The sequence below is a fragment of the Halyomorpha halys genome, unplaced genomic scaffold (genome assembly GCF_000696795.3).
Source record: "Halyomorpha halys isolate HHAL.00 unplaced genomic scaffold, Hhal_1.1 Scaffold533.1, whole genome shotgun sequence".
Lineage (NCBI taxonomy): Eukaryota > Metazoa > Arthropoda > Insecta > Hemiptera > Pentatomidae > Halyomorpha > Halyomorpha halys.
In genome coordinates, this window is record NW_027108067.1 from 676,813 (window position 1) to 699,182 (window position 22,370).

The window sequence follows — 22,370 nt, forward strand, 5'->3', positions numbered from 1 at the left end:
CTCTCAACTTACATAAAGCGAATTACGTCCGCCCAAATCCAAATCCATTAGTCTTGACGCAATACACCCTCTTACGTTTTGGTGTACGTGTCGGCTGTTTAGTACTTTTTTTAAGGATTTAAAATCTTTTTCTAACTCTTCCTTCTTAGGTCCGTATATATTTGTGGTAATAGTAATTTAATTATAATAATAAAAAATATTAAAATATTCGTTTAATGTAACTATGTGCTGAAAGAGAAAATAATGAGCGTTTAGAACTTATAATTGTTATTTTTATGTTCTCTTCGTTGACGTTTCTGGTGCCTCTTAACAATGCTCTTCATTGACAGTAATTGCCATTATGAATACAAATAGTTAGCAAGTAAAAGGTCGTAAGATTCGCAATTAATTAATAGATGTTAGTTTGTGTTGGTTTATTAGTTTCGATTCTAACCTGATTTTGAAAGCACCAAATAGCTCTTTCTTTGTATAAACTATTTATTTAGAATTCCTATGTGTCATATAAAATATATTTGCTATGTAATATATACTTTACGTTTCTATTGTGTTATTCTCTTTTTTTTTTTTTTTTGGGCAAATTTGTGTTATTAAATGTATGATTCTACTTTATCGTTAGTGGTAAGAATATCATTTATAATTCATTATCATTTTCAGTAAATAATTCTTCATCTAATTGAAACTAATCTATATATTTTTTCATCGTCTGTGTTAGATGTTTCTTTAGTATCGATAGAGAATAGCGTAATGCATAGTAGTTAAGATAAATAATTATTATTTTTATTCAGTACTCAAATCAATAAGAAAATCATGTAATTTTGTCAAATACTTTATCTCCCTAATTTGGTTAATACTACTGATACGCCAGTTGACTTGCCTGCTTACTGGCTTAGCAGTCAACTAGCCTAGTTTGGGATCTTACAGAAAAACTCAAGATGATCATGAATTGCAAATGTAAAGTATGCAACAGTTGCGTTCGTTTGTTCTTAGTTCGTTTTTGTCTAGTTTATATTTCCAAGAGACCATTATTGCTAAATGAATTAATGTGTCACCTTACCAACCCCTGCAGCAGCGCCGGTTGGATTCCAGCTTGGGTGGGTTGATTTTTATTTCGTGGTGGTTTCACAGAATGAAAATTCGACCCTGCCGTACTGGAGAAAATAGATTATTTACCTATACAGAACAGTAAGAATACTGCAATTTAACTAAAGATGACGAATGTGTCATGCAATCGGGAAAGTTCGGGCGTTCTCGGATTTTTCTGTTCGAATCAAATATATCTATTTTTCTTTTAGTTATTCATAAAATTCTTTTAAAATCTGCATTATACATTGTTTACTCCTGCTAACAATGAAGATTGGTTATTTTTTTTAAATAATCAAAATTAAAGCTCTGTTAAACTAATTAATTGAAAAAAGGACCTATTAAGTACCATTTAATTACCAAGTTTATTCAAAATCGTTTTAGCCATTTCAGGTAAAATAAATTTTAGAAATTTGAAAAATAAATTTTAAAAGTCAAACTTTACAGTATTTTTTAGTAATGTCCCCTTATCCGTGTCGAACAAATCTGCTACCTTGGACTACGTCTGGACAAACTACTAACCTGGAATCCTCACGCACACTGAAAAGACAGGAAACTGCACGTCGATTTCGACTGTTATAGCACTCACTGGACAAACGGTCTGAACTTACAATTCATTACAAAAGACTGATCTACATGACTGTAATAAGTCCATTCTGGACATACGTAGTTGAGCTTTGGGGCTCTCTTATCCAATCCTTACAATTCAAAATACTCAATGCTCCTTACTTTGTCATAAATAAAATCATACATAAAGAGCTTAATGTTCCATATGCTACCGATCTAGCCCGAGCCATATATTATTCCTTCCATTTTAAACTTCCTAACCATCAAAACCCCCTAGTTTCTAACCTTGCATCCTGTTTCATTCCTGACAATCCTCCTTCTGAAAAGAAGATGGCCTCGAGACCTGCTAATGTAAATACTACTTTAGTATGGGTGCTACGAATGGGTGGTTTCTCTACACCCCTGTAACCCTCCATATTAACTGAGATCAAAGTTACTAAATGTATTGTTAATAATAGCAATTGTAATTGTACAGTTGTAAATAGCAATAAATAAATAAAAAAAGTTAAACATAGGATCGGTCGAAAAAGTTGCTGTGACATCCCAGTCATATACCCGGCTAAAATATGTTTCAGTTTCTCATGACTAAGTTTTTGAGTTAGGCTGTTCACACACGGACCATTTTGCGAGACTTAGTTATTTGGAACCCAAAAACCACAAAACCAAGAGGTCCGTCGAAAAATAAAGTTCGAAACTACACGATCGCAGTAATTTTCCTTAAAAAAAGCTGGAATACAAATGAGGGTGGGAAAAAATGTATAATAATTTATAATTTTGATTTGTGTTTGTGGTTTTAGTTTAACAAAAATCTGTAACCATGTTGATAATGTTATGAAGCAGACTGTTGCACACTGTTATAGCCCTGCTGAAGGAGAGATAGGAAGCTATGAGTTGCTAAACCATTACCTTCTCTATCGACTGGAGGAGGGACTGACGCCTTGGTCTAAAATAGAAACGCTCATTTGTTACAAGGAATGGTTCGGCCGTTAGGGTTCTTACATTTCGTCACAGCTCTCCCTCACAAAAACATCTTCTTTCTTCTTTATTGCTATTTCACTAATGTGGAATGTGTTTCCACCATCTTTGGGCTTCCTGTCGAGATAATGTATCACCAAGAAACAATAACTTAGCTTTGTATGTAAGCCATTTATTCTGAAAGTTACCTAAGTCCATTTATACTTAGATTGATATATTCTAGGGTTTGTGTTTCAATGCAATTAAACATATACGTACAGGATACTAATGAGACATATTACAAGAGAATAATATGTGTTATTTTTGTGTTTTTTACCAAGAATGGTGTTAGGCCACTTTCAAAATTTATAACCAGATTCGTTATAAAATTTGAAGGTGCTCAAATACATTCAGCATGATTTAAGATACTTCAAATTAAAAAAAAAAATACTCATTTTATTTTACTTATCGTCACATCGCTTCAAAAATATAATTTATGCGATTGAAACTATTTTTTAACTACTTAACGTACAAAATTACAAAACAATTTACCACTCCTCTACATTTTGTGTGTGTGTGAAAGGGATTTGAGGAAATCGTGACGTTTCGGTGGCAGAGATGGGTCAGTACTTTGTAAAGAAGTACTGTTACTAGACCAACGGTTGTGGAAGGAGGTTGATTTGGTTGGAATCACACTCGAACGCCAGATTTTTACCCAATCTATGAGGTTGGGTGTACCCCAGGTAGGGCTCCAAGAACCCACAGGAGTTGATTCACGGCTTCAGTGTAACAGAAAACATTTTTCTGCCAAGCCGGATTCGTACTCGGATCCTTAGAGTTAGTAGCCGCTTGGAATATAAGTAACCTCTAGCGCTTTATTGATATATAACTTGAAGTTGTACCAAATGTATAATTGAAAATATATGTAAGTATAGATAGTTGACCGTAAAAATTGATATATAGGGAAATGGTCAGGGTTGCGGTCAATAGTGAAACAAAAATAGTTTACAACTATTTATTTTCCAACGTTTCGCCCCACTTTGCAGGGCTTCATCAGGGCTAAAAAGATACAAAATGAAACTATGTTAAGATAAAATGATAGAAATAAAAATAAAAAGATACAATGAAAAGAATAAAAAACAAGTAACAAAGGCAAGAGCAATAGTTTCATACAAAAATACGTAAAATATAAAGCTAAAAAAGTACATGAGATGTATATAAAACAACAAACAAAAAACAATACATATACAGAGATAAAATAAACGTCATGAAAGAATAATAAAAAAAAAAAAATAATAATAATGAAAAAAAAAAATTAATAATGAAAAAAAAATGACAATAATGACCTTTGTTACTTGTTTTTTATTCTTTTCATTGTATCTTTTTATTTTTATTTCTATCATTTTATCTTAACATAGTTTCATTTTGTATCTTTTTAGCCCTGATGAAGCACTGCAAAGTGGGGCGAAACGTTGGAAAATAAATAGTTGTAAACTATTTTTGTTTCACTATTGACCGCAACCCTGACCATTTCCCTATATATAATTGAAATAATTGACGAATGGGGCTTGATTGACGGCTACTTTAAAAATAAACGGCTCATATAATGGTTGTGTGTATTGAAAATAAATTTCTGATTATTTCAGCCATTATATAATTCGAAACTTTATAAGGACATTTTATAGCTATATGTGTAGAATAGTAGATGCCTTCTTTCTAATTTCTAACTATCCAAGAGTTGAAACTTGATAGTATACAATTCTTCGAAATATGAAAATATATTAAAAAAATATATAGTATATATGTATATATAGTTGACCGTAAAAATTGATGTATAAGAAGATGGTCAGGGTTGTCAGGGCTTCCGCTTCATTGTTGCCTACTGTTCACCCGTTTGTTCTGAACAGGTAGGTTGTCTTGACTTTTTCTTTGCTCATTTTTTATGTTTATTATTACTTATTTATGTATAATTATTATTATTTTTTCATGACGTTTATTTAATCTCAATTTTTATTTCTTTTCCTTCCCCGTATTGTTTTTGTTTTATGTACATCTCCTGTATTTTTTAACTGTATATTTTACGTATTTTTATATAAACAATTTTTACTCTTGGCATTGTTACTTATTTTTATTCTTATCATTGTATTTTTATTCTTATCATTGTATTTTTATTCTTATCATTGTATCATTTTGTGTCTTTTTAGCCCTGATGAAGCCCTGCAAAGTGGGGCGAAACGTCGGAAAATAAATAGTTGTAAACTATTTTTGTTTCTCCTTTGACCGCAACCCTGACCATCTTCCTATACAAAAGAAATATATAGATTTACTTCCACCTCTCTCTTCCTTTCGAATGAAGAAAAGATCCATTTCTCAAACCCTATTCCTGACCTTCATCCGCAATGGCCCCAGCACAATAGTTTAGGCCCGCTGTCCGCACCTTACTATATGAATATGTCATGCAGCTGTCGTGAGAATAGTTGGTACAAGATACCGAATGTTATTTTACTCTTGTTCTGTTAGGAGGTAGCTGTGATGTATAGAAATGGTTCAAAGGTGTCGGTTAGCGTTGTATTGCATACATAAGCATATTTTTAAAATAACTTTATACAGTTCGTTAGCAAAATTATTTAAAATCTTTAATGATCCTCAACTAATTAGTAATTACATAACTATTTGTATTTTTGGAGCTAATCGTCAAAGCAATAGTTAAAAGTTCGAACCACTCAAGCCTTATTTCAGTGTATATTTATAACGACTGTTGTATGTATACATTTGTTATGGTGGATCTTGAGGATCAATCAATAATTACTTTGTAATAATACATATTTTAGCGACGTTTCGCAACTTTATTGTTAGCATCACGTATAAAGTTTTTTTTCAAATACTTTTTCGTTTTTAATTTTAGTATTTGATGCTTAAACTTAATCATTGAAGTTTTTTGATGAACGAAAAAACATTATTGGAAAATATCAGTATGACATAAAAATATTTACTCTATTTATTCTTCTTTCGGTGTTCGCTTGTCTGTGATAGTTACTTTGAAGTTATTTTCTAAGATAAATCCACTATTTTATTTCAACCTCTGTGGATTTTTAAGTGCACTGTCAAAGGAACAATCCTGACTTATTAATACTAGATCAGTGATGCTCTAGTCCAAGAAAACTTTCTTGGATGAAACCACTTTTTGTTGTTAAATATGATATAGAGTTACCCTTCACAAATACAAATCCTTTTATTTTAGTTAAATTGAAATACACGTATATATATTATCTTGTTCGAGAATAGTTGATTTATTGATATAACAAAAATTACCCATATTGTCTTCATCTTATTTATTAAAACATATTACATCCGAACTTCATCAAGGACAATCTAATTTTAAAATACAGCTTCAAATTTATTTATATATTATTATAGAGACCGGTTTATTTTAACTGTGTTAAATTTACTTGGATACAATAGCCTGCAAACTTCAAAAAAAAAAAAATCAATGTGAGGCTGTGATAATAAAATTCAGATCGGCCAAAACGTTGTACATGCAATATATTTTAATATTAATTGTTTTGAGACAATTTGGATAATTTTTGTTAATTTTAATTGAAAAAATCTTCAAAAAGTTATTGGATTAAACCAAGCATTTCTGAAAGTACACTTATTAATTAATCCAACACTGCGGGCGAAAAACAAAACATTCCGTAAAATCCTACTTTCGAAATTTGGATGATCTTACTGTCGTTGAATAAAGGGTTAAGGGTCATATTCAAAACGTGGGCTACGAAATGACTTACTTAAAATGGTGATAAATGATGACGAAACTCATATAATAATCTTTATTTATTCTGGGATTGAACCCTTTAGAATAATTTACAGGCGTCAAAATTAGGCTTTAGAGCCTTAGAGTAAATTACAAAATAGAGATGAAATTACAAGATGTCATAAAATAAAATGATACAATGAATTTAAAAAGGTACAAATAAACAACAATAATTAACAGAATATATAAAATAATGATAAAACCACTTGTAATATCATAAAACATAAGATGACTTCTTATAGTAAATAAAAAGAAAAAAAATTATAAAAAATAAAATACAATTAAACTAAAAAATAATAATAATAATAAAAAGATACAATTTCTGCTAGTGTACATATTTACAATTATAAACGAGGATCTAAGACATAAAATACAGAAAATATATAAAGCTGTTTGAAACTTTCAATTGTTATTCTTCCGGAATTGGGTCGACAGAAGGTAGTCGAAGATATGGGAGTTGAAGATTGGAAGGGTATTGGCACTACGAATAAAGGAGGGAATAGAATTCTGTAGGGAAGAGGTACGGATGAAGAAAGATCTACCAAAGGCTGCGGCTCGATGGGCAGTTACATATAAGTCTGAAGGCCGTGAGCGGGTATTGAGGGAATGCACTAAGGACTTAAATTGAAGAATTTCTGAGATGTACGATGGACGGCGGGATTGGATAACTTGATAGAGAAAGGAAGCAAGGAAATATTTATGACGGAGGGAGGGGTAAAGCCACTTCAACTCTTCATAAAATCGGGTGACAGAGGCGTCCCTGGGGATCCCTAAGATGAATCGTACAAAGCAATTATTTAACCGTTAATGTATAATATATAGTTCATGACAAAATAATATTTCGACAATAAAAACTCACATCCATTCAAATGTATTTTAAAGATGGAAGATAAAATGGTATACGACGAACGGAATGGTACACCACTTCACAAATGCATAACAGTTACTAACTACTGCGAAGTGAAAAGTACACATTACCAACTGACGCATATAATGACTGCACATGGGTGGAGTGGACACTAATTGAAAACATAAGGGGACAAATGTGAATGCGATCAACATACATTCGAGGACTTGAGGACTTAATCTATGACTGTGTACTGTCAGAATCAGATAGATAAACGTAAACAAGGCAGACGGCCACAGATATAGCATACATGCTCTCGAGAACATGTAAAATTTAGATAGAATAAAAAACAGCTCTCATCCAAGGTCATTGTGGGAGAAAATAAAATAAAAAATAAAAGAAGAAACAAATTTTTGGATAAAGATGTATTCATTATGATTTATCTGTCCCCAATTTAACTTTGCGTTACTTTTTAATAATTTTTTTATATTAAATTGGTTTATTATGTTTATTTAATTAACCTAAGTTCATTATTAAGTAAATGTACACAACAATTCTTTGAAGAAGCTGATTACATATATATGCATATATGTAAATATGAAAAATATTTTTTATAATAACTATCTTGAAATATTTTCTGTTAAAGGGATGACTTGTCCCTTTACTCATACTACAGATAAGACTTTCTCTTTTGATTTAGAATGACTTATAGTCAAATTGTATTTTTCTGTAGATTTTCTTTTTGTGTTAATAGTATAAAATTATTTGATAAAAAAAAAAATTATTACCGATAACGGTCGACATTAATTGCTCCTATTCATTATTTGACTTTACGATGACGAAATTTTAAATTAGTAGTGAGGATTTCGTTCTTACTTTTATCTTATATTTCCTCAGAACAATCTTTTATTTTTTAAGATATAATTTATCATTGCACAATTTACTCGTTGATGGAGTTATGCTATCACATTAAATGTTATATTTGTACATCACAAACAGATATTATAAATGAGAAGAAAACACAATCTGCGTAGGCAGCTGTTAACCAAGTAACCAGGTAACCAGCTGGTAGCGTTACCTCAACAGATGTTACTAGTGCTGGCTACGATGCTCCGTTTGCCATCTGGTTTAATGGAGGTCAATGTCTCTATTTTCATTGATAGTGTACAGTGCCATCTTTAGGGTGCAGGGAAGCTCAGTGTGTAAGGAGCTGTGCTAGGCTTCCAGCCTCTTTAAGGTGGTACTCTGAAGTTGAAGAAAAACTTGGTGGTTGAACGTGATCATTATTTATTTTTTGTTTTTTTATTTATTTATTTACATTTACAACTGTATATAAAATACAACAAGCAAATTTGAAGTAAGATCATAATGATATGATACAGCATGTAGAGAAACTACCCAGTAGTATAACTCTAAAAATATTTTACAATATACGGTCTCGAGGCCATCTTCTTTTCAAGCGCCTCGGATGATTGCCAGGAATGGGAGTGGAAGCAAGGTTAGAAACTAGGGGGTATTAGTGGTTAGGGAGTTTATAATAGAAGGAATGATTTCGGGTTAGGGCTAGATCGGTTACATAAGGAACATTTAGGTCTTTATGGATGGTTTTACTAGTAAAAAATAAGGAGCATTGAGAATTGAGGATTGATCTTGAACAAAAATCTCCTTGTATAACCGCCGCTCAAAAAACAATATTTTCTTACAAAGTATTGAACCCCTGACCCTTTATGGGTTGAAGCTACGAGTATATGGGGTATAGCTACGAATCAACAGGATGGGCCCCCTAGTACCTATTGTTGGTTGAATAAAACGAATCAAGGATGAACCAAGAAATAAATTTGCTTCAAGAAATGTTAAGCAGTATATCACTGATGTTGATAAATAATAATGTAATTTAAAGAATCAGACTTTTAAGAAGTAATTCATGATTTTGTTAATCAAAAATAAAAAAAAAATGCTTCTTATACTTTTTGTTCTCTTTATTTCACTAAATTTACATCTTTATTTACAAATTAATTAAAAATAAAAAAGTGTTATAAGCGTTATAATAATAGGAAAGATTTGTAAAGAAACTGCTCATACGTTGCACTTCAATAATATTTCTACATGAAAGGGTATTCCAGAAGACGGCCTTCTTTAAGAATAGAAGAAGCAGTGGATTTAGGTTTTTAAGGATTGTGGAATGGAATGACTGATATTTGGTAAGAGCTTGCTCGGTTACATATGGAACATAAATGTCTTTAGGTATAATTTTATTTGTGACAAAGTAAGGGGCATTAAAGATTTTACGATGGATTTTGTACTTTAAAGATTGGATACGAGAGGAATTTGATGGTTTAGTGGAGCCCCGAAGTTCAAGGACATAAGTTTAAACAGTAATCATTATAGTCATGAACAGTTTTTTCTTTTAAACCCTAATTTTTGTCACTTTTTAAATTTTAATAATAATTTAGCTGAATAAAGTAACCCACCTGCGCGTGCACTCTTGAAAGCTAAAAAAAAATAAGTTATTGAAAAAAAAATTCCAAACTTTTTCTAATAAACCTGTTACCTGCACGATTGCAATTGAGATTTGATTTCACGCTGATGCCGTAAGAGCTACAAGAAGAAACCACCGGCTGATGTTTCTGTAGTCGAGATCTGCGGAAAATAATTAGATACTACAAGAAACATCGTGGATGAAGTAACACAAGAAACATGTTTGGACGTATTTGTTGGTCGAATCTCTTGGGGATATGCATAAAGAACTGCAATAGATGCACAAACTCTTGATTCATTCTTGGAAAACCTCATTCAGAGCGTGAGTGTTAGAAATATCTGGCCTAGATACGGACGGGAGTGACGAATTGACTTTTCAATTTTTTTTTTTCATTAAAAATACAAATTATTAATAAAAAAAAAAAACCGTCCATGATTAAGTCAGACACAAAATATTTCTTTATCTTGAAGAATGGGGAAAGGGTCATACATCTAATTTTACCTTCCTTCGAGAATGTTCTTTATATATATCTAAAGATTCTAATAAATTTGAAACTTTCATCTCCGTTACCGGGAACTATTGATTTAAATATAAACTGATAAGAATTTGTTTTCCTTTTCTAGTTTTTAGATTAGATGAGGATGTTTACATTTGAACATTTCTTCAACGTAGGAATAAGATTATTTGTATCTTAAGCAAATCTTTGATTTATATGTAATGTACATAACGTATATTTTGAATAAAGTATACCTATGATTCATGATTAACAAACAACTTCGTAACTATTACATAAATAATTCCTTTGAAAAACTCTTCATATTTTTTTTTTAATGTACTATCTTCTATCTTTAAGAAAATTCTAATTTCACTAATCGGATTCTATTTGCACGCAAAGATAAGGGAATGAGACAAGAGAAGTAATGAGCACACAGCGTCTGCTCTGTGTACACCTCGTGTTATCAGTTATGTTGCAAACAGTATTCGCACCGGTTGTGCACCACATGTTTCCTGCCGAGAGGTTCAGAATAACTGTAAGTATTTCGGAGCAAACCTAATTCTGTTTTTAATTTTCACTTTCAGTTTTTGTACCAATATGTGTGCTCTTCTCAGTATATTCAGTTATCTCATCAGGCTCTTAACAAATGCTAATGAAAATTTTAAAACCAGTCAACTGAAGTTTCCATTGTTATGAGTAGTTGTGTAAAGGTGTTTTGATGATTTTTCTTCGCATAGTAAAGTAAGGCATCAGCTTGTTTTCAAACATTATTTTTTCTTTTAAACGGTTAAAAACTATTTTTAAATCATTCTATTATTTTTTTCTGTATTAATTTAGAGTTCTATTATGTCGTGTTATTTTTTATAAGTGATTAAATTACCTTGCAGTTAAATATTTTATATTATTATAGCGCAAGGCTTCTTAACCCCATGCTCGCCGAACATAACCTGTACCAACAGAGTTACAATTATTAATTGTTTTCAATAATGTAACTATTGAGTTTGCTGTATAATTTTTATTTTTTCAAATTAACGGATGTCTGTTATAGAAGATTTTTTAATTAAAAAGATTACTGGATAAACATTATTGAACAGTTAAAAAAAAAATCCTCTTTTAATCAATCTTAGTTTAGCCAGGGGAGTGCTCCCCTCCGTCAACGGCGGGCCAACCCTCATCTTACAAATTATACAATTGCTCTTTTAATTGTATTACTTGTTGCTCAAAATGTATGACTGTAATCTACTGAGGCTAGTAATCGATTTATAAACATATCGACACATGGGTATATATCATTATGAAGGGTGGGTATGACAGTGTATCTATGGATAAAGTCGCGATGATTTGATGCAAATAATCTTCTTATTTTTTCCCAAATTGCTTTCTTCATCTATTAAATTCAATTTTTTTAGCACCTATTTTTATTGTTCTACCTTTTATATAAAATAAAATATTACACGATGATCACTAATAAAATACCTTTTTTATGTAATAGAGAGACTTCTTTTATATATAAGATTTGATCAGACTCCTGTTTCATAATGAATGCTAATAGTATTAGTTGATAGTACAAGTGTAGAAACTAGTGTGATAATGATATTAATACTTATTTTTTTCATAATAGGGATGACTATTAGTGAATTAATACAGGAATTAAAAAAATACTAAAGCACAAGTTACTATTTTACAAGTTTGTGTAATTGAATTAAGATAAATATAAAAGACTAATAGTATTAGTTTGTATTTTATTATGAAACAGGGCCCTAGAGGTGGTAGTTTGATTTTACCTTGGCAACAGCAATTATTTTTCGATCTAGATATTTTTACTTTGAACGTCAAAGCGCCACAGAATTCATATTGCTTTTTAAAATCGCCATTGTCCAAATATTCAACTCGTCCAGCATCAATTCAAGCCTCTTTTTAGTTCTGATATTTTTATTGTACGTTATATTGTGTTTCCTTTTTCTTTTCTAACTGTTCAAGGTTTAAATTTTAATTCGCTGTGTAATATAATATCAAGCAATGATTAATAAAAGCTTAATATAAATATATAATTTACAGGTGGTTTATTTTCACCTTGTTTACCGTGGTGTAAACAAGAGGATAATTTCCATGATGGCAGTACTGTCGCACTAGGTCGAGTTAACTGTTGTGAAAATATTGACTTTCATGACAGCGTCTGCTATAGTAAAAACTGTGTGACAGTCATTGTCGCGATAACATTTACTATCATGGCAGTATAGTAGAACTATCAGGTCTAGCGTGATTAAGGTCTGTACCTGCTGCGGTAAGGAGCGGTAGAGAAGCTACTGTTGCTTAATTAACACTAATGTCCATTTATTAGTGTTTTTTTTACTTTTTATTATAAATTATTTTAATTAACAAAAAAAAGAAATTAGTACCCGGTATATGCCAGATAACCGATAATTGTAGTCTACGGGTACTAAAAAGCTTCGAAAATGGAAGTGCTGAGAACACAAATAATATTTACTCTAAGGATAATTTTTTTACAAACGGCTGGTTATTTGCATTCATTATGGATGTAGAACTGTTTGAACATTGCTCGATATAAGAAACTAAATAAGGCAACTCAGTACACCATTGTAGTGGCAATAGGTAAATGTTTTCATATTCAGATACCAGGGACGGGCCCAGTGGTCAAAATATATTTATCCCTATAATGAGTGAATGAGTTGAGGTACTCGAAGCAAGCTCAATATTCGAAAGTTGTTCTGGAACTAGCCTTATATTTAATTAGTTTTATAAAACTTGGGAGGTCACCCGACCTCTTTGCAGTAACCCTATAAGACAACCAACACTCATTTTAAATACAAATTATAGAAATTTAATTTTACTACTCATAGCTCAAATTGTTTAATTGTAATTTGCATATATTGTTTAGTTCAGATTGTATTATTTTTTTCAATATAGTTTAAGCAGTATTTTTTAAATATTTTTTTTATTTAATACCTTTATTAAAATTTACAACTGTACATTATAATACATTCAATAAATTTGACCTCAGTTATAATAGAGTGAGATCTAAGCGTATAGAGAAAATACCTATTGGTTGCACTATAATAACATTTTCACATCAGTAGGTCTCGTGGCCATCTTCTTTTCAGGCGCCTCAGAGGATTGCCAGGAATGGAAGAAGAAATACTGAGTTTGGGTGGTTAGGGAGTTTATAATGGAAGGAATGATATCTGGTTCTGACGAGATCGATTACTTATAGAACATTAAGGTCTTTATGTATGATTTTCTTTGTGACCAAGTAAGAGGAGCCTTAAGAGAAAAAATAAATAAATTACAAGTCATTATCCCAGAATTTTAATTTTGTACTTGAATTTAGTGCATCTTCTAAAAAAATGTTCGTAATCACTTTTTCCTCTAAATTATACAACTCTTATTCCATCTTTGCTCCTGCACCTTGAAAGAGCCCATATAATTGTCCATGTGTAAATATTGTTTCCCTAGATGTTACACATAAACCGAATTTTTCAAAACTCTGCCTTGATTTATTTGTAGTTAGAGGAAATGCCAATCAAATGGATATGCCAATTATAGGGAATTTGCGTAAATTTCAGTCCTTTCGAGTGTCCAGTTTATTCATTGGAATGCATAAAATTTCACCTTTCTTGTCTCCTGATAAAGTCTCACACTGCAGTATATTCTTCTGAATATTTCTCACTACAAATCTTGTGCCATTACACAACCCATCAGTTATGCACAGGTTTCTTCAAGTTCAGTTAGCGGATAGCACTCCTGAAGGTGTTGTGATGATTAATGATAATCAGGTGGATGTAGTACAGCATTCTCTATATTACAAGTTGATCACTAAAAACTTTTTTATACAATATTTGTAATATAATAGTTTATACAATAGAGAAATTGATTCGAAATATTTGTCATAATTATAGACCTCATTAGTAATTCAAGAATGACGCATTTTATGATCTTCCACCAAATAATGAGTCATATATTCCTGTCTCATGTTTCTGTTATAAGAGTCATTGTCTCAGATTTCCATCTGTTAACATTATATCATAATGATAAAGCAAATAATGAATAGCAGGGTAAATGATGGAATGCCACTTCCACGTTTTATTTGAATGTTAACATTGAAAACATTGAAATATTTTTTTTTTTTATTAATGAATGTTATTGTGCTTTGTTAACTATATAAAGTCTAATACTATTTTTTAATTTAATTATCTATACAAATCTGAAGTATTTTTATTTTTTAACGTGGTAATTTTAGGAACTTCTAATAAGATTTAAAAAATTCTATTTACGTGAAATTGAAGAAGGCTTTGAAGTGCTACAAAACCGAACTAAGGTAAATTTACTCATGAGTGGATTGGTTATTTGGATTGGCTTATAGAAGTTGTTCTGCATTTGTGGCCGGCCTGTAGAGTGTCGATTGTTGGGCACAAATCTAAGATAGCTTGAACTCCATCTACACATTTGTTTTCAATTATTATTTTTTTATAACAATCAACAGATGAATGTTTGTGTTCTCTCTGTATTGTAATTAATTAAATAATATCACTAACTATCAAAATCAATTTTTAACTATTTAAATAAAATGTAATAAATAAATTCAATTTAAATTTGTTATTTAACTTAACACAAATATAAATTTAATATCGCATTATATGTCTGGGTAATTAAATTAACTTGTGAGTGTGGTCAGTAAAGATAATTACAAATAATTAACTTATTTTTTTGTACCTACGTTTCGAACTGAATTTCAAGCCATTATCAGAGCTGAAAAAAACAAAACGAGATTAGTAAAAAATATAAATAAAATAACAAACAAACTTAGAAATATACATAACAATAAATTAAATAGATGATATTAATAGAAGATAAAATATAATATTGTAGCGTTAAGAATTATACAAAACAAATCATAGGATAAGTTATCAAAAATCAGAGAGTGCTCATGGAAGTAAAGAAATAAACATAATGAAAGGTGCAGAATAAAATATAAATTATGAATAGTTGAAAATAACATAATAAAATATGTAAGTAATAATTAAAGATATATAAATAGAAAAAAATTAAATTAACATAATGAATTATGCGAAATGAAGCGATATACATGTTACAATGGTCAAAAAATAGTTTTTTTTTCATTTGTTTGGTACAATTCTTACCTTTACAGTATTATATTTTATCTTTTATTTGTATCATTTGCTATCTACTTAAATAATTATTATTTATATTTACAAGTTTGTTTGTTAATAGTTTCTTTTTCTCTGAATTAAGGTTGTCTCCTGTTTTTTTCCTTCCCTAATGTCCGCAAATTCAGGTCAAAATATCGGCCCAAATAAATAAGTGTCACTTATTTGAGTATTTTAATTGGCACCACCCGAGCTTCTCATAAATTAACTTAAATATTCTGGTACAATAGTTTAATTTTTAAGTCATGCAACATATATAGGAATAATGCTATGAATTTTTATCCTCTACCTACACATCTTAATTTTTTAATGAACATGGTACCAGGCCCTGTTATATTTTCCTGAAGTATTTCCTTCTAAATAATCTAAATCGATACTTGATAATCGTTTTTCAAATCCCAAGAATCGCATTTATACGATGTTTTGTAGCAACAGAAAAATCAAAATTTTTCAGATAAAAGTTAGATTAGTCCGGGTGTGGTCAAAATTATTCATATAGTAAATAAAATGTTTATTCTGAGCCAACGTTTCGCCCCACTTTGGTAGGCTTCATTTGGGGTTGCTGAACGATGGAGAGAAACAATTTTTAAAATAAAGCTTATAAAAGTATCTTTTAGGAAAAAATAACGAGAACAAGAAGATTTTACTTTTACATATGTATGTATGAAATATACAGTAAGAAAAAGTATTTTCATTTTGATTAATAAAGAAATAGCTCTCTTGTAAAATAGGGTGGCATGTGGTTGTTATTTTTTTAAACCAGATTTTTTTATATTAATTTGTCAAACTCAGAATTAGGGAACGGAATTGAGTGATGATCTGATTTTGTGGATTTGTTTTATTAATAAACATTCTTCAGATGATTTGTATGCCCTGTTTGATTCAGAGGATCTCAATTTCGCTCAGCTTTTGGCCATTGACTCTTGAGCCTCTCACGGATCCCAAAATAAACCGGTAAAATATTTAGGTTAGATAGTTCGAAGGCTTTGGCTAGGCAAGTCATCATAGACAAGTACTATCAGGATTAGAATTATTTACTATCTAGTAAAACTTTTGTGATATATATTTAGATCTACAGTGCTGTCTTGTAAATGCACCTCTACTCCGTGCCTGTCTTAATTGCACTTAATAGAGTAATTGTCCGACTACGGTTATTATGCTATCGTTATTAACGTAATTATCTAGTTATATCTAGCAGCAAATTATTCTGTTTTTTTATTCATGAGTGGTTATTTTCTCTCTCAAGTGTTCAGATCCGTTAGGGCACAAAGGGGGTTTCTCGACATTTTAGGAATTTTGCTTCATGCAGGAAATGAAAAAAAAAAGTCCTTAAAATCGAAAATTTTAACTCACATTTTATGTTTTAGACATCAAGAGTTATCTTGTAGTGCATGTCGAAGCAGTTAATTGCTCATTCTTCACGGCTTGCTTGTGTTCTATATGGTCGAATGATTTTTTAGTATGTTATAATTTATGTGAACTTATTCACCCTGTTCCATCCACATTCCGCCATTCACAGCCATCTCTAGTTTTGACCTACCCCACCTCTCTCATTTTTGTACGTAAGAAGTTCCATGCCACTGATAAGCAGTTAATAGTCAAACAGAGTAATCGAAGGATACACTGAGAGAAGTTGTATATAGTCTAGGTTGTACTCTATGCCATAGAGTATCTTCTCTAAATAAAAATAAGTATCCCACACGTTTCTGTCGCCATATTTGTGTTCGGTCCAATTGTTAATACGTTTTAGATGGATCTTTTAAGACATTGAGTGGTTAATTACCTTATAGCTATTATATTGATTATTTATTAATTCTCTATTTTATACATGCGTACACGTATTTTTTTTTGTACAGAACTTTCTTTTGCGGAAAACTCTTTTTCAAACGGTAAATCATTAATTGTATAACATAAGTAATTACCTATCTAATTGAATTTTTGTAAAAAATTGTATTTCTTTTTAAATGTGTAGTAAATATATTACATTGGTGTGTTGTATTGAGCGCCGATGATGTAAAGTTTATTAGCGATTCTAGAGCAAACTGTAATCCTTAGGTAACTAGTGACTGCAATCCGAAAGGCCAAATTCTCCAACCTCATGGAGACCAGATTTTTTTCTTCAGTTTGTAGTCCAGTAGTCTTCCAACATTTCTTGCCTATATTTCTAATTTAAAAAAATTAATAGTTCTACTTTTATAAATTTAACTAACTGATTAAATACAGCTCGAATTAAATTATATCTATCGACCGGAATTTTGAGTATGAGTTTTAGATTTAAAATTTTGATTACTTGTACATACCTAATAAAAGTAAAAAAAAACATGGCAATCTTGGGATTTGCCGACAAAAGTGAAACTTGGAAATGAAATAATCAATGTATTAAAACTTTATTAATATTGACCTTCTTTTCTCTCTTATTCTTTAAGGTAGAAAATATTAGTTCCATAATAATAATTAGATTAGAATAGCCATTTTCTAAGTCAATTGCATCAGAAAACAATTTATATTGTAATAGATGACTATGGGATAACAAGAGCTCACTCAATCGGACCAGCACTATATACTTTTCCTTGAGTCGCTGAAAAAGTTTCACTTCAAAAAAGTTACCTATTCAGATGAAGTTTATCTTTTTTAAACTAGAATAATATTTTCACTTTTCAATCTTTCTGTTTATATATACCATTGTTAAGAGAATCCCTTAGGGCTCAAATGGAAGCTAAATAAATATACTTCAAATTCATTCTATATGACTGACCTCATTGCTCGAATATCTTTGACGATATTTCACAAAAGTAAAAAGAGAGGCTATTCTGTCAGAATTCCGTTATATTATTTTCATGTTACAATCTCCTAGATTGCTTCCTACCTACTACTCATAGGTAGAGATAATCCTACTGTAGCAGAATAGCTTGCAGGTCGGCCTCTGATCACTACCTAGCGAAACTTCTGGCAGAAGTCAGCAAGAAGACGACGAAGAACGAGGCAAGAGCGATGGTTTCAATAAACTGCCCAGAAGCGTTTGTTTGATTCACCGTCCCGTAGTTTGCTATGTAAAGGGGCCTCTACATGTTGGCAGAGCCATGGCGAGCTCAGACATACGCGAGCATGTGGATGGGTGGCTTGGCTTGGTTGGCCTAGGCTCGTTGCCGAGCCGTCGAGAATCGGTTTTTGGACACAGATCAAAGAGATTCGTGAGAGCGCTCGTACAGTGTCTCCACCATTGTTCTTTGTCTAGTTGCAACTGAGAGCTGTTAGGAGGTTAAAGGTGTTTGTTGGTACTTTTTATAATAAGTTTTATATTTAATCTTATTTATTTATATTTAATTTCCTTTCATTTTCTTTTTTTGTATTAAAAATAATACAATCCAAGTGCAATGGCTGAAACTACTAGTACGTCCGCCATGCTTGCCTCTCTGAATAACACTGACATGTGGTCCGCTCTTTGTTTGCCGAGCATTTGTACGAGCCTCCGATCCGTGGCGAGCGGCCAACATGTGGATCCACCTTAAAACACTACAGGACGATGAATACCCAGAACAGCTATACACTCTATTGAGATCATTCCTGCAGCACCGGTCATTAGGGGTTCGAGTTGGCGAAGTGGTATCCGGAGAGGTCTCACATACCTGGAGTACCTCAAGGGTCTGTGCTATCTCCAATACTTTTCTCAGTATATACGACTGAAACTGTTTGAGCTAAGTATGACAAGGCTACTGTAGCGGTTTATGCCGTCGATACAGCCATCTACATCAGTTCAATGATTGCAGAGACAATTCTACGGCAGACTCAATCAATTTTCCAAATTCCATGTGTATTATTTTCCTCATGTCCCTCTTCAAATGAATTTGAAATACAGTGCAAGGGATTTTACCAATCATCGCTGTTACCTACCCTCACATCAAACCCCATGAGACTTAGAAGAAAAGAAAAACAAATAGTTGGATTAGGTAATATCCTTAAAGGGATGTTTTCCTTCAAGGTCTAGAGCTCTATGAATGGTCGTTTACAAGGGCCTTGGGTGGGATTCAGCTGATGTTGCAGCTTCCACGCTACCTCAGCACTGTCCTTCCTGTTATATATGGCGATTAATTCAATCCAATTCTGTTCGCATATAGCATAATGTTGCTATTAGAAACTGTAAAATTAGACAGGCTGTGAAGGTTCTATGTTTATCCTAAACGACCTTAAGTATCATAGGCCATAATAATCAGGTATAATTTTTTTTTTTCAGAGGTTTCCGAATTCATAAGTATATTTATTGGAAGATCGTTGATTCACCGTGTGTATTAAAATAAAAGGAAGATGGCCCGGCACCTTAAAAAAAAAACTCAAATAAAAATGAAACTATTTATTGTGAGCCAACGTTTCAGCCCACTTTGCAGGGCTTCATCAGGGCCAAAAAAGATACAAACAACTAAAGAATGTTACAAAGTAAGATAATAGATAAAATAAATGTAAACTGAAGTATGGCTGAAAACGATTTAAAACTTATGGAAATTATATAAAAATGAACAAAGTAAATTAAATGAAATAACGAGAAGATGGTTGGGGGTACGGTCAATGAAAAACACAAATAAGTTCGATTAACTTATTTTAATGTGCCAACGTTTCGGCTAGAGTTTCTAGCCTTCTTCAGGGCTGTTCGCTGGAAGATCAAACGCCTGATGTGATTAGGTTAACGCCTAATTGATTATGTTAATCGAACTTATTTGTGTTTTTCATTGACCGCACCCCCAACCATCTTCTCCTCATTCATCATCCACGGTCAACTATCTCTCATAATAAATGAAATAACAATAAGATAAATATAAATATCAAAAATTAAAAATAAGCAAGACTTACAAACGGCATAAGACTATGAAAATGATTATAGCAAAAAAATGTATTTATTATTATTATTATTTTTATTAGTTGTTGTTTTCATACTGCTTTGCTCGCGCATTCTGTCCAAAAACATTGAGGGAACTACACCCGGTAATTATAATTCAGGTTATAGCATTGCGGCGCATAAGATGGGCGTCTACGGTTGTGGGACTTAGTAACAATTCCTAAGATGTTAATAAACATTGAATCGATGGGAAGACGTCCTAGTAGACCGTAACATAGATGGGAGGATTACGTCAAGACTGATATAGATTTGGATTTGGAGGGGCGTCACTAGACCGACCTACGTCGAGAAGAATTGCTGGTATCGGCATGGAACCTTCGGGTTCGCTTTTATTGTTATTATTATAAATATAACTACGTTGCAATCTAGAAAATATATAAGTCTCGAAATAAATACGGACTGAACGAAATATGTGGTTAGGAGCAGGAACTATAACATCTTCAATGATATAGATATTCATAGGAGGAAATAAATTTGAGCAAGTAGAGCGATTTAATTATTTACGTTCTAACTTAATCTATATTTTCGTGGAATTTTATTTATAAGCTGTATAGATGATTGTTGCAGGAATTTGCATTTCGTAATACAAAACCTAGGTACTATCTATATCCTACCTACATCCCAGTTAGATTACGAAGAGCCTTTTGTTTTGGTTGCAGAATGATAAAAAAACCGATATAGCTCATAAAATAAAAATGGCAGTTCCTTATGTTGGTTGAATTAATAATATGTCAATGCATTTATGTATTTCTTTTTATTCAAAACATTAGTGAATGAAATAAAATCATGATAAGGAATATAACTTTGTAGAAGATGCATTATGAGAAGTATTTACTTTCTAATGATTTACAGCATAATAAAGCCCCGTATTTTAAAATCGTTTTATAACTGGATGTTTACTCTTGGTCAATAGATGCAGTGTTGGGAGAGGCAGTTGTTGCATGGCATGCACATTGTATTGTGCTGAGTCGTTCATGCCCGAGTGTTCCCAACGACCGATGAGCTATATTGTTGTCCAAGGTTGCGTGTCTTCATTTACCTTTAATAGTTAGGGCAGTCTAAAAACATGAAGTTATATTACCCACATGTTTTCGTTATTAGTGGATTTACGGCCAGGGACATTGGCAAAACAATTTAGTTTAGAGAGCGACAAATTTCCCATCAATTCTGGCCAAATTTTCCTACTATAATAAAATGTTTTCAATTTTCCATCTATAAAATATTTTTTCATAATTTAGACGAAATATATCTTCTAAAAATAATTTATTCAGAGGTGAAAAAAATCTGAAACGCCGCAATAGTTAGATTAAATTTTGATTTTAATTGATAAATCTTTTTAGGAAGATGTATTTTACCTAAATAATTATTAAATAATGTGAAGATTTATTATAAGTTAGTATCTTTAAATCGAACCTGATACCTCGGATCCATTGAGGTCGCTTAGTATCAATTCTGATAACTTAATACTTTGGATAACTTTTTAGTCTGATGTTCTGATGGAATAAAAATATTCTATGGGGCTTCAGACTATACCAATTGCTGAGTAAAGGGGGTTTTATCTTAAGTACCTACTTGGGCCCTTCAGTTTCACTGAAGAACAAAAATCACCCTTTATTATAAATTTTAAAATTCATAAATGAATTGATTATTTTATTTTTAAAGTTGGTTTTAAAAAATAAATAGTAAGAAATGTGTCAAATTTGAGTGATTTTTAATTATTTTTTCCACCTAATGTAAAAAGTTAATAAATTGCAAAAACGAGTTTAAAAATTAAAAGCGAATTAGTTTTTAAATTATCAATGTTTCTAAATATCAAAGGGTATTGGGAGTGTTTCGAAGATGCATTACCATAGCAATCTCGCGTTTAGTTCCGGTTTGGACGAATTGATTTTTACCGTCCTATTCTATCAGAATAGGTTAGTAACGTATGGAATAAACCCTAGGGTATCGGAAATAGCAAGGAAGTGGATATCATAAAATAAATCAATAATAGAAAAATACAAAAATTATTTATTTATTATAAGTAAGCATTTTGTGATTTAAATATATCTCCTAAAAG

The 22,370-nt window shown here is 31.5% G+C and overlaps 1 protein-coding gene across 7 annotated transcripts in view; it reads left to right on the top strand.

Annotated features, from left to right (window-relative positions):
• SNF4Agamma (SNF4/AMP-activated protein kinase gamma subunit) overlaps positions 1–22,370 on the top strand; it is a 503,643-nt gene that overhangs the window by 119,249 nt on the left and 362,024 nt on the right. Inside the window, exon 1 of one of the 7 annotated variants that reach the window (XM_067046461.1) lies at positions 10,692–10,772. The exons of the other annotated variants lie outside the window; for them this stretch is intronic. Coding sequence (XP_066902562.1) covers positions 10,707–10,772 — 66 coding nt within the window. The 5' untranslated portion in view covers positions 10,692–10,706. Of the gene's footprint in view, positions 1–10,691; positions 10,773–22,370 lie in introns of those variants that run through there. 7 annotated transcript variants of the gene reach the window in all.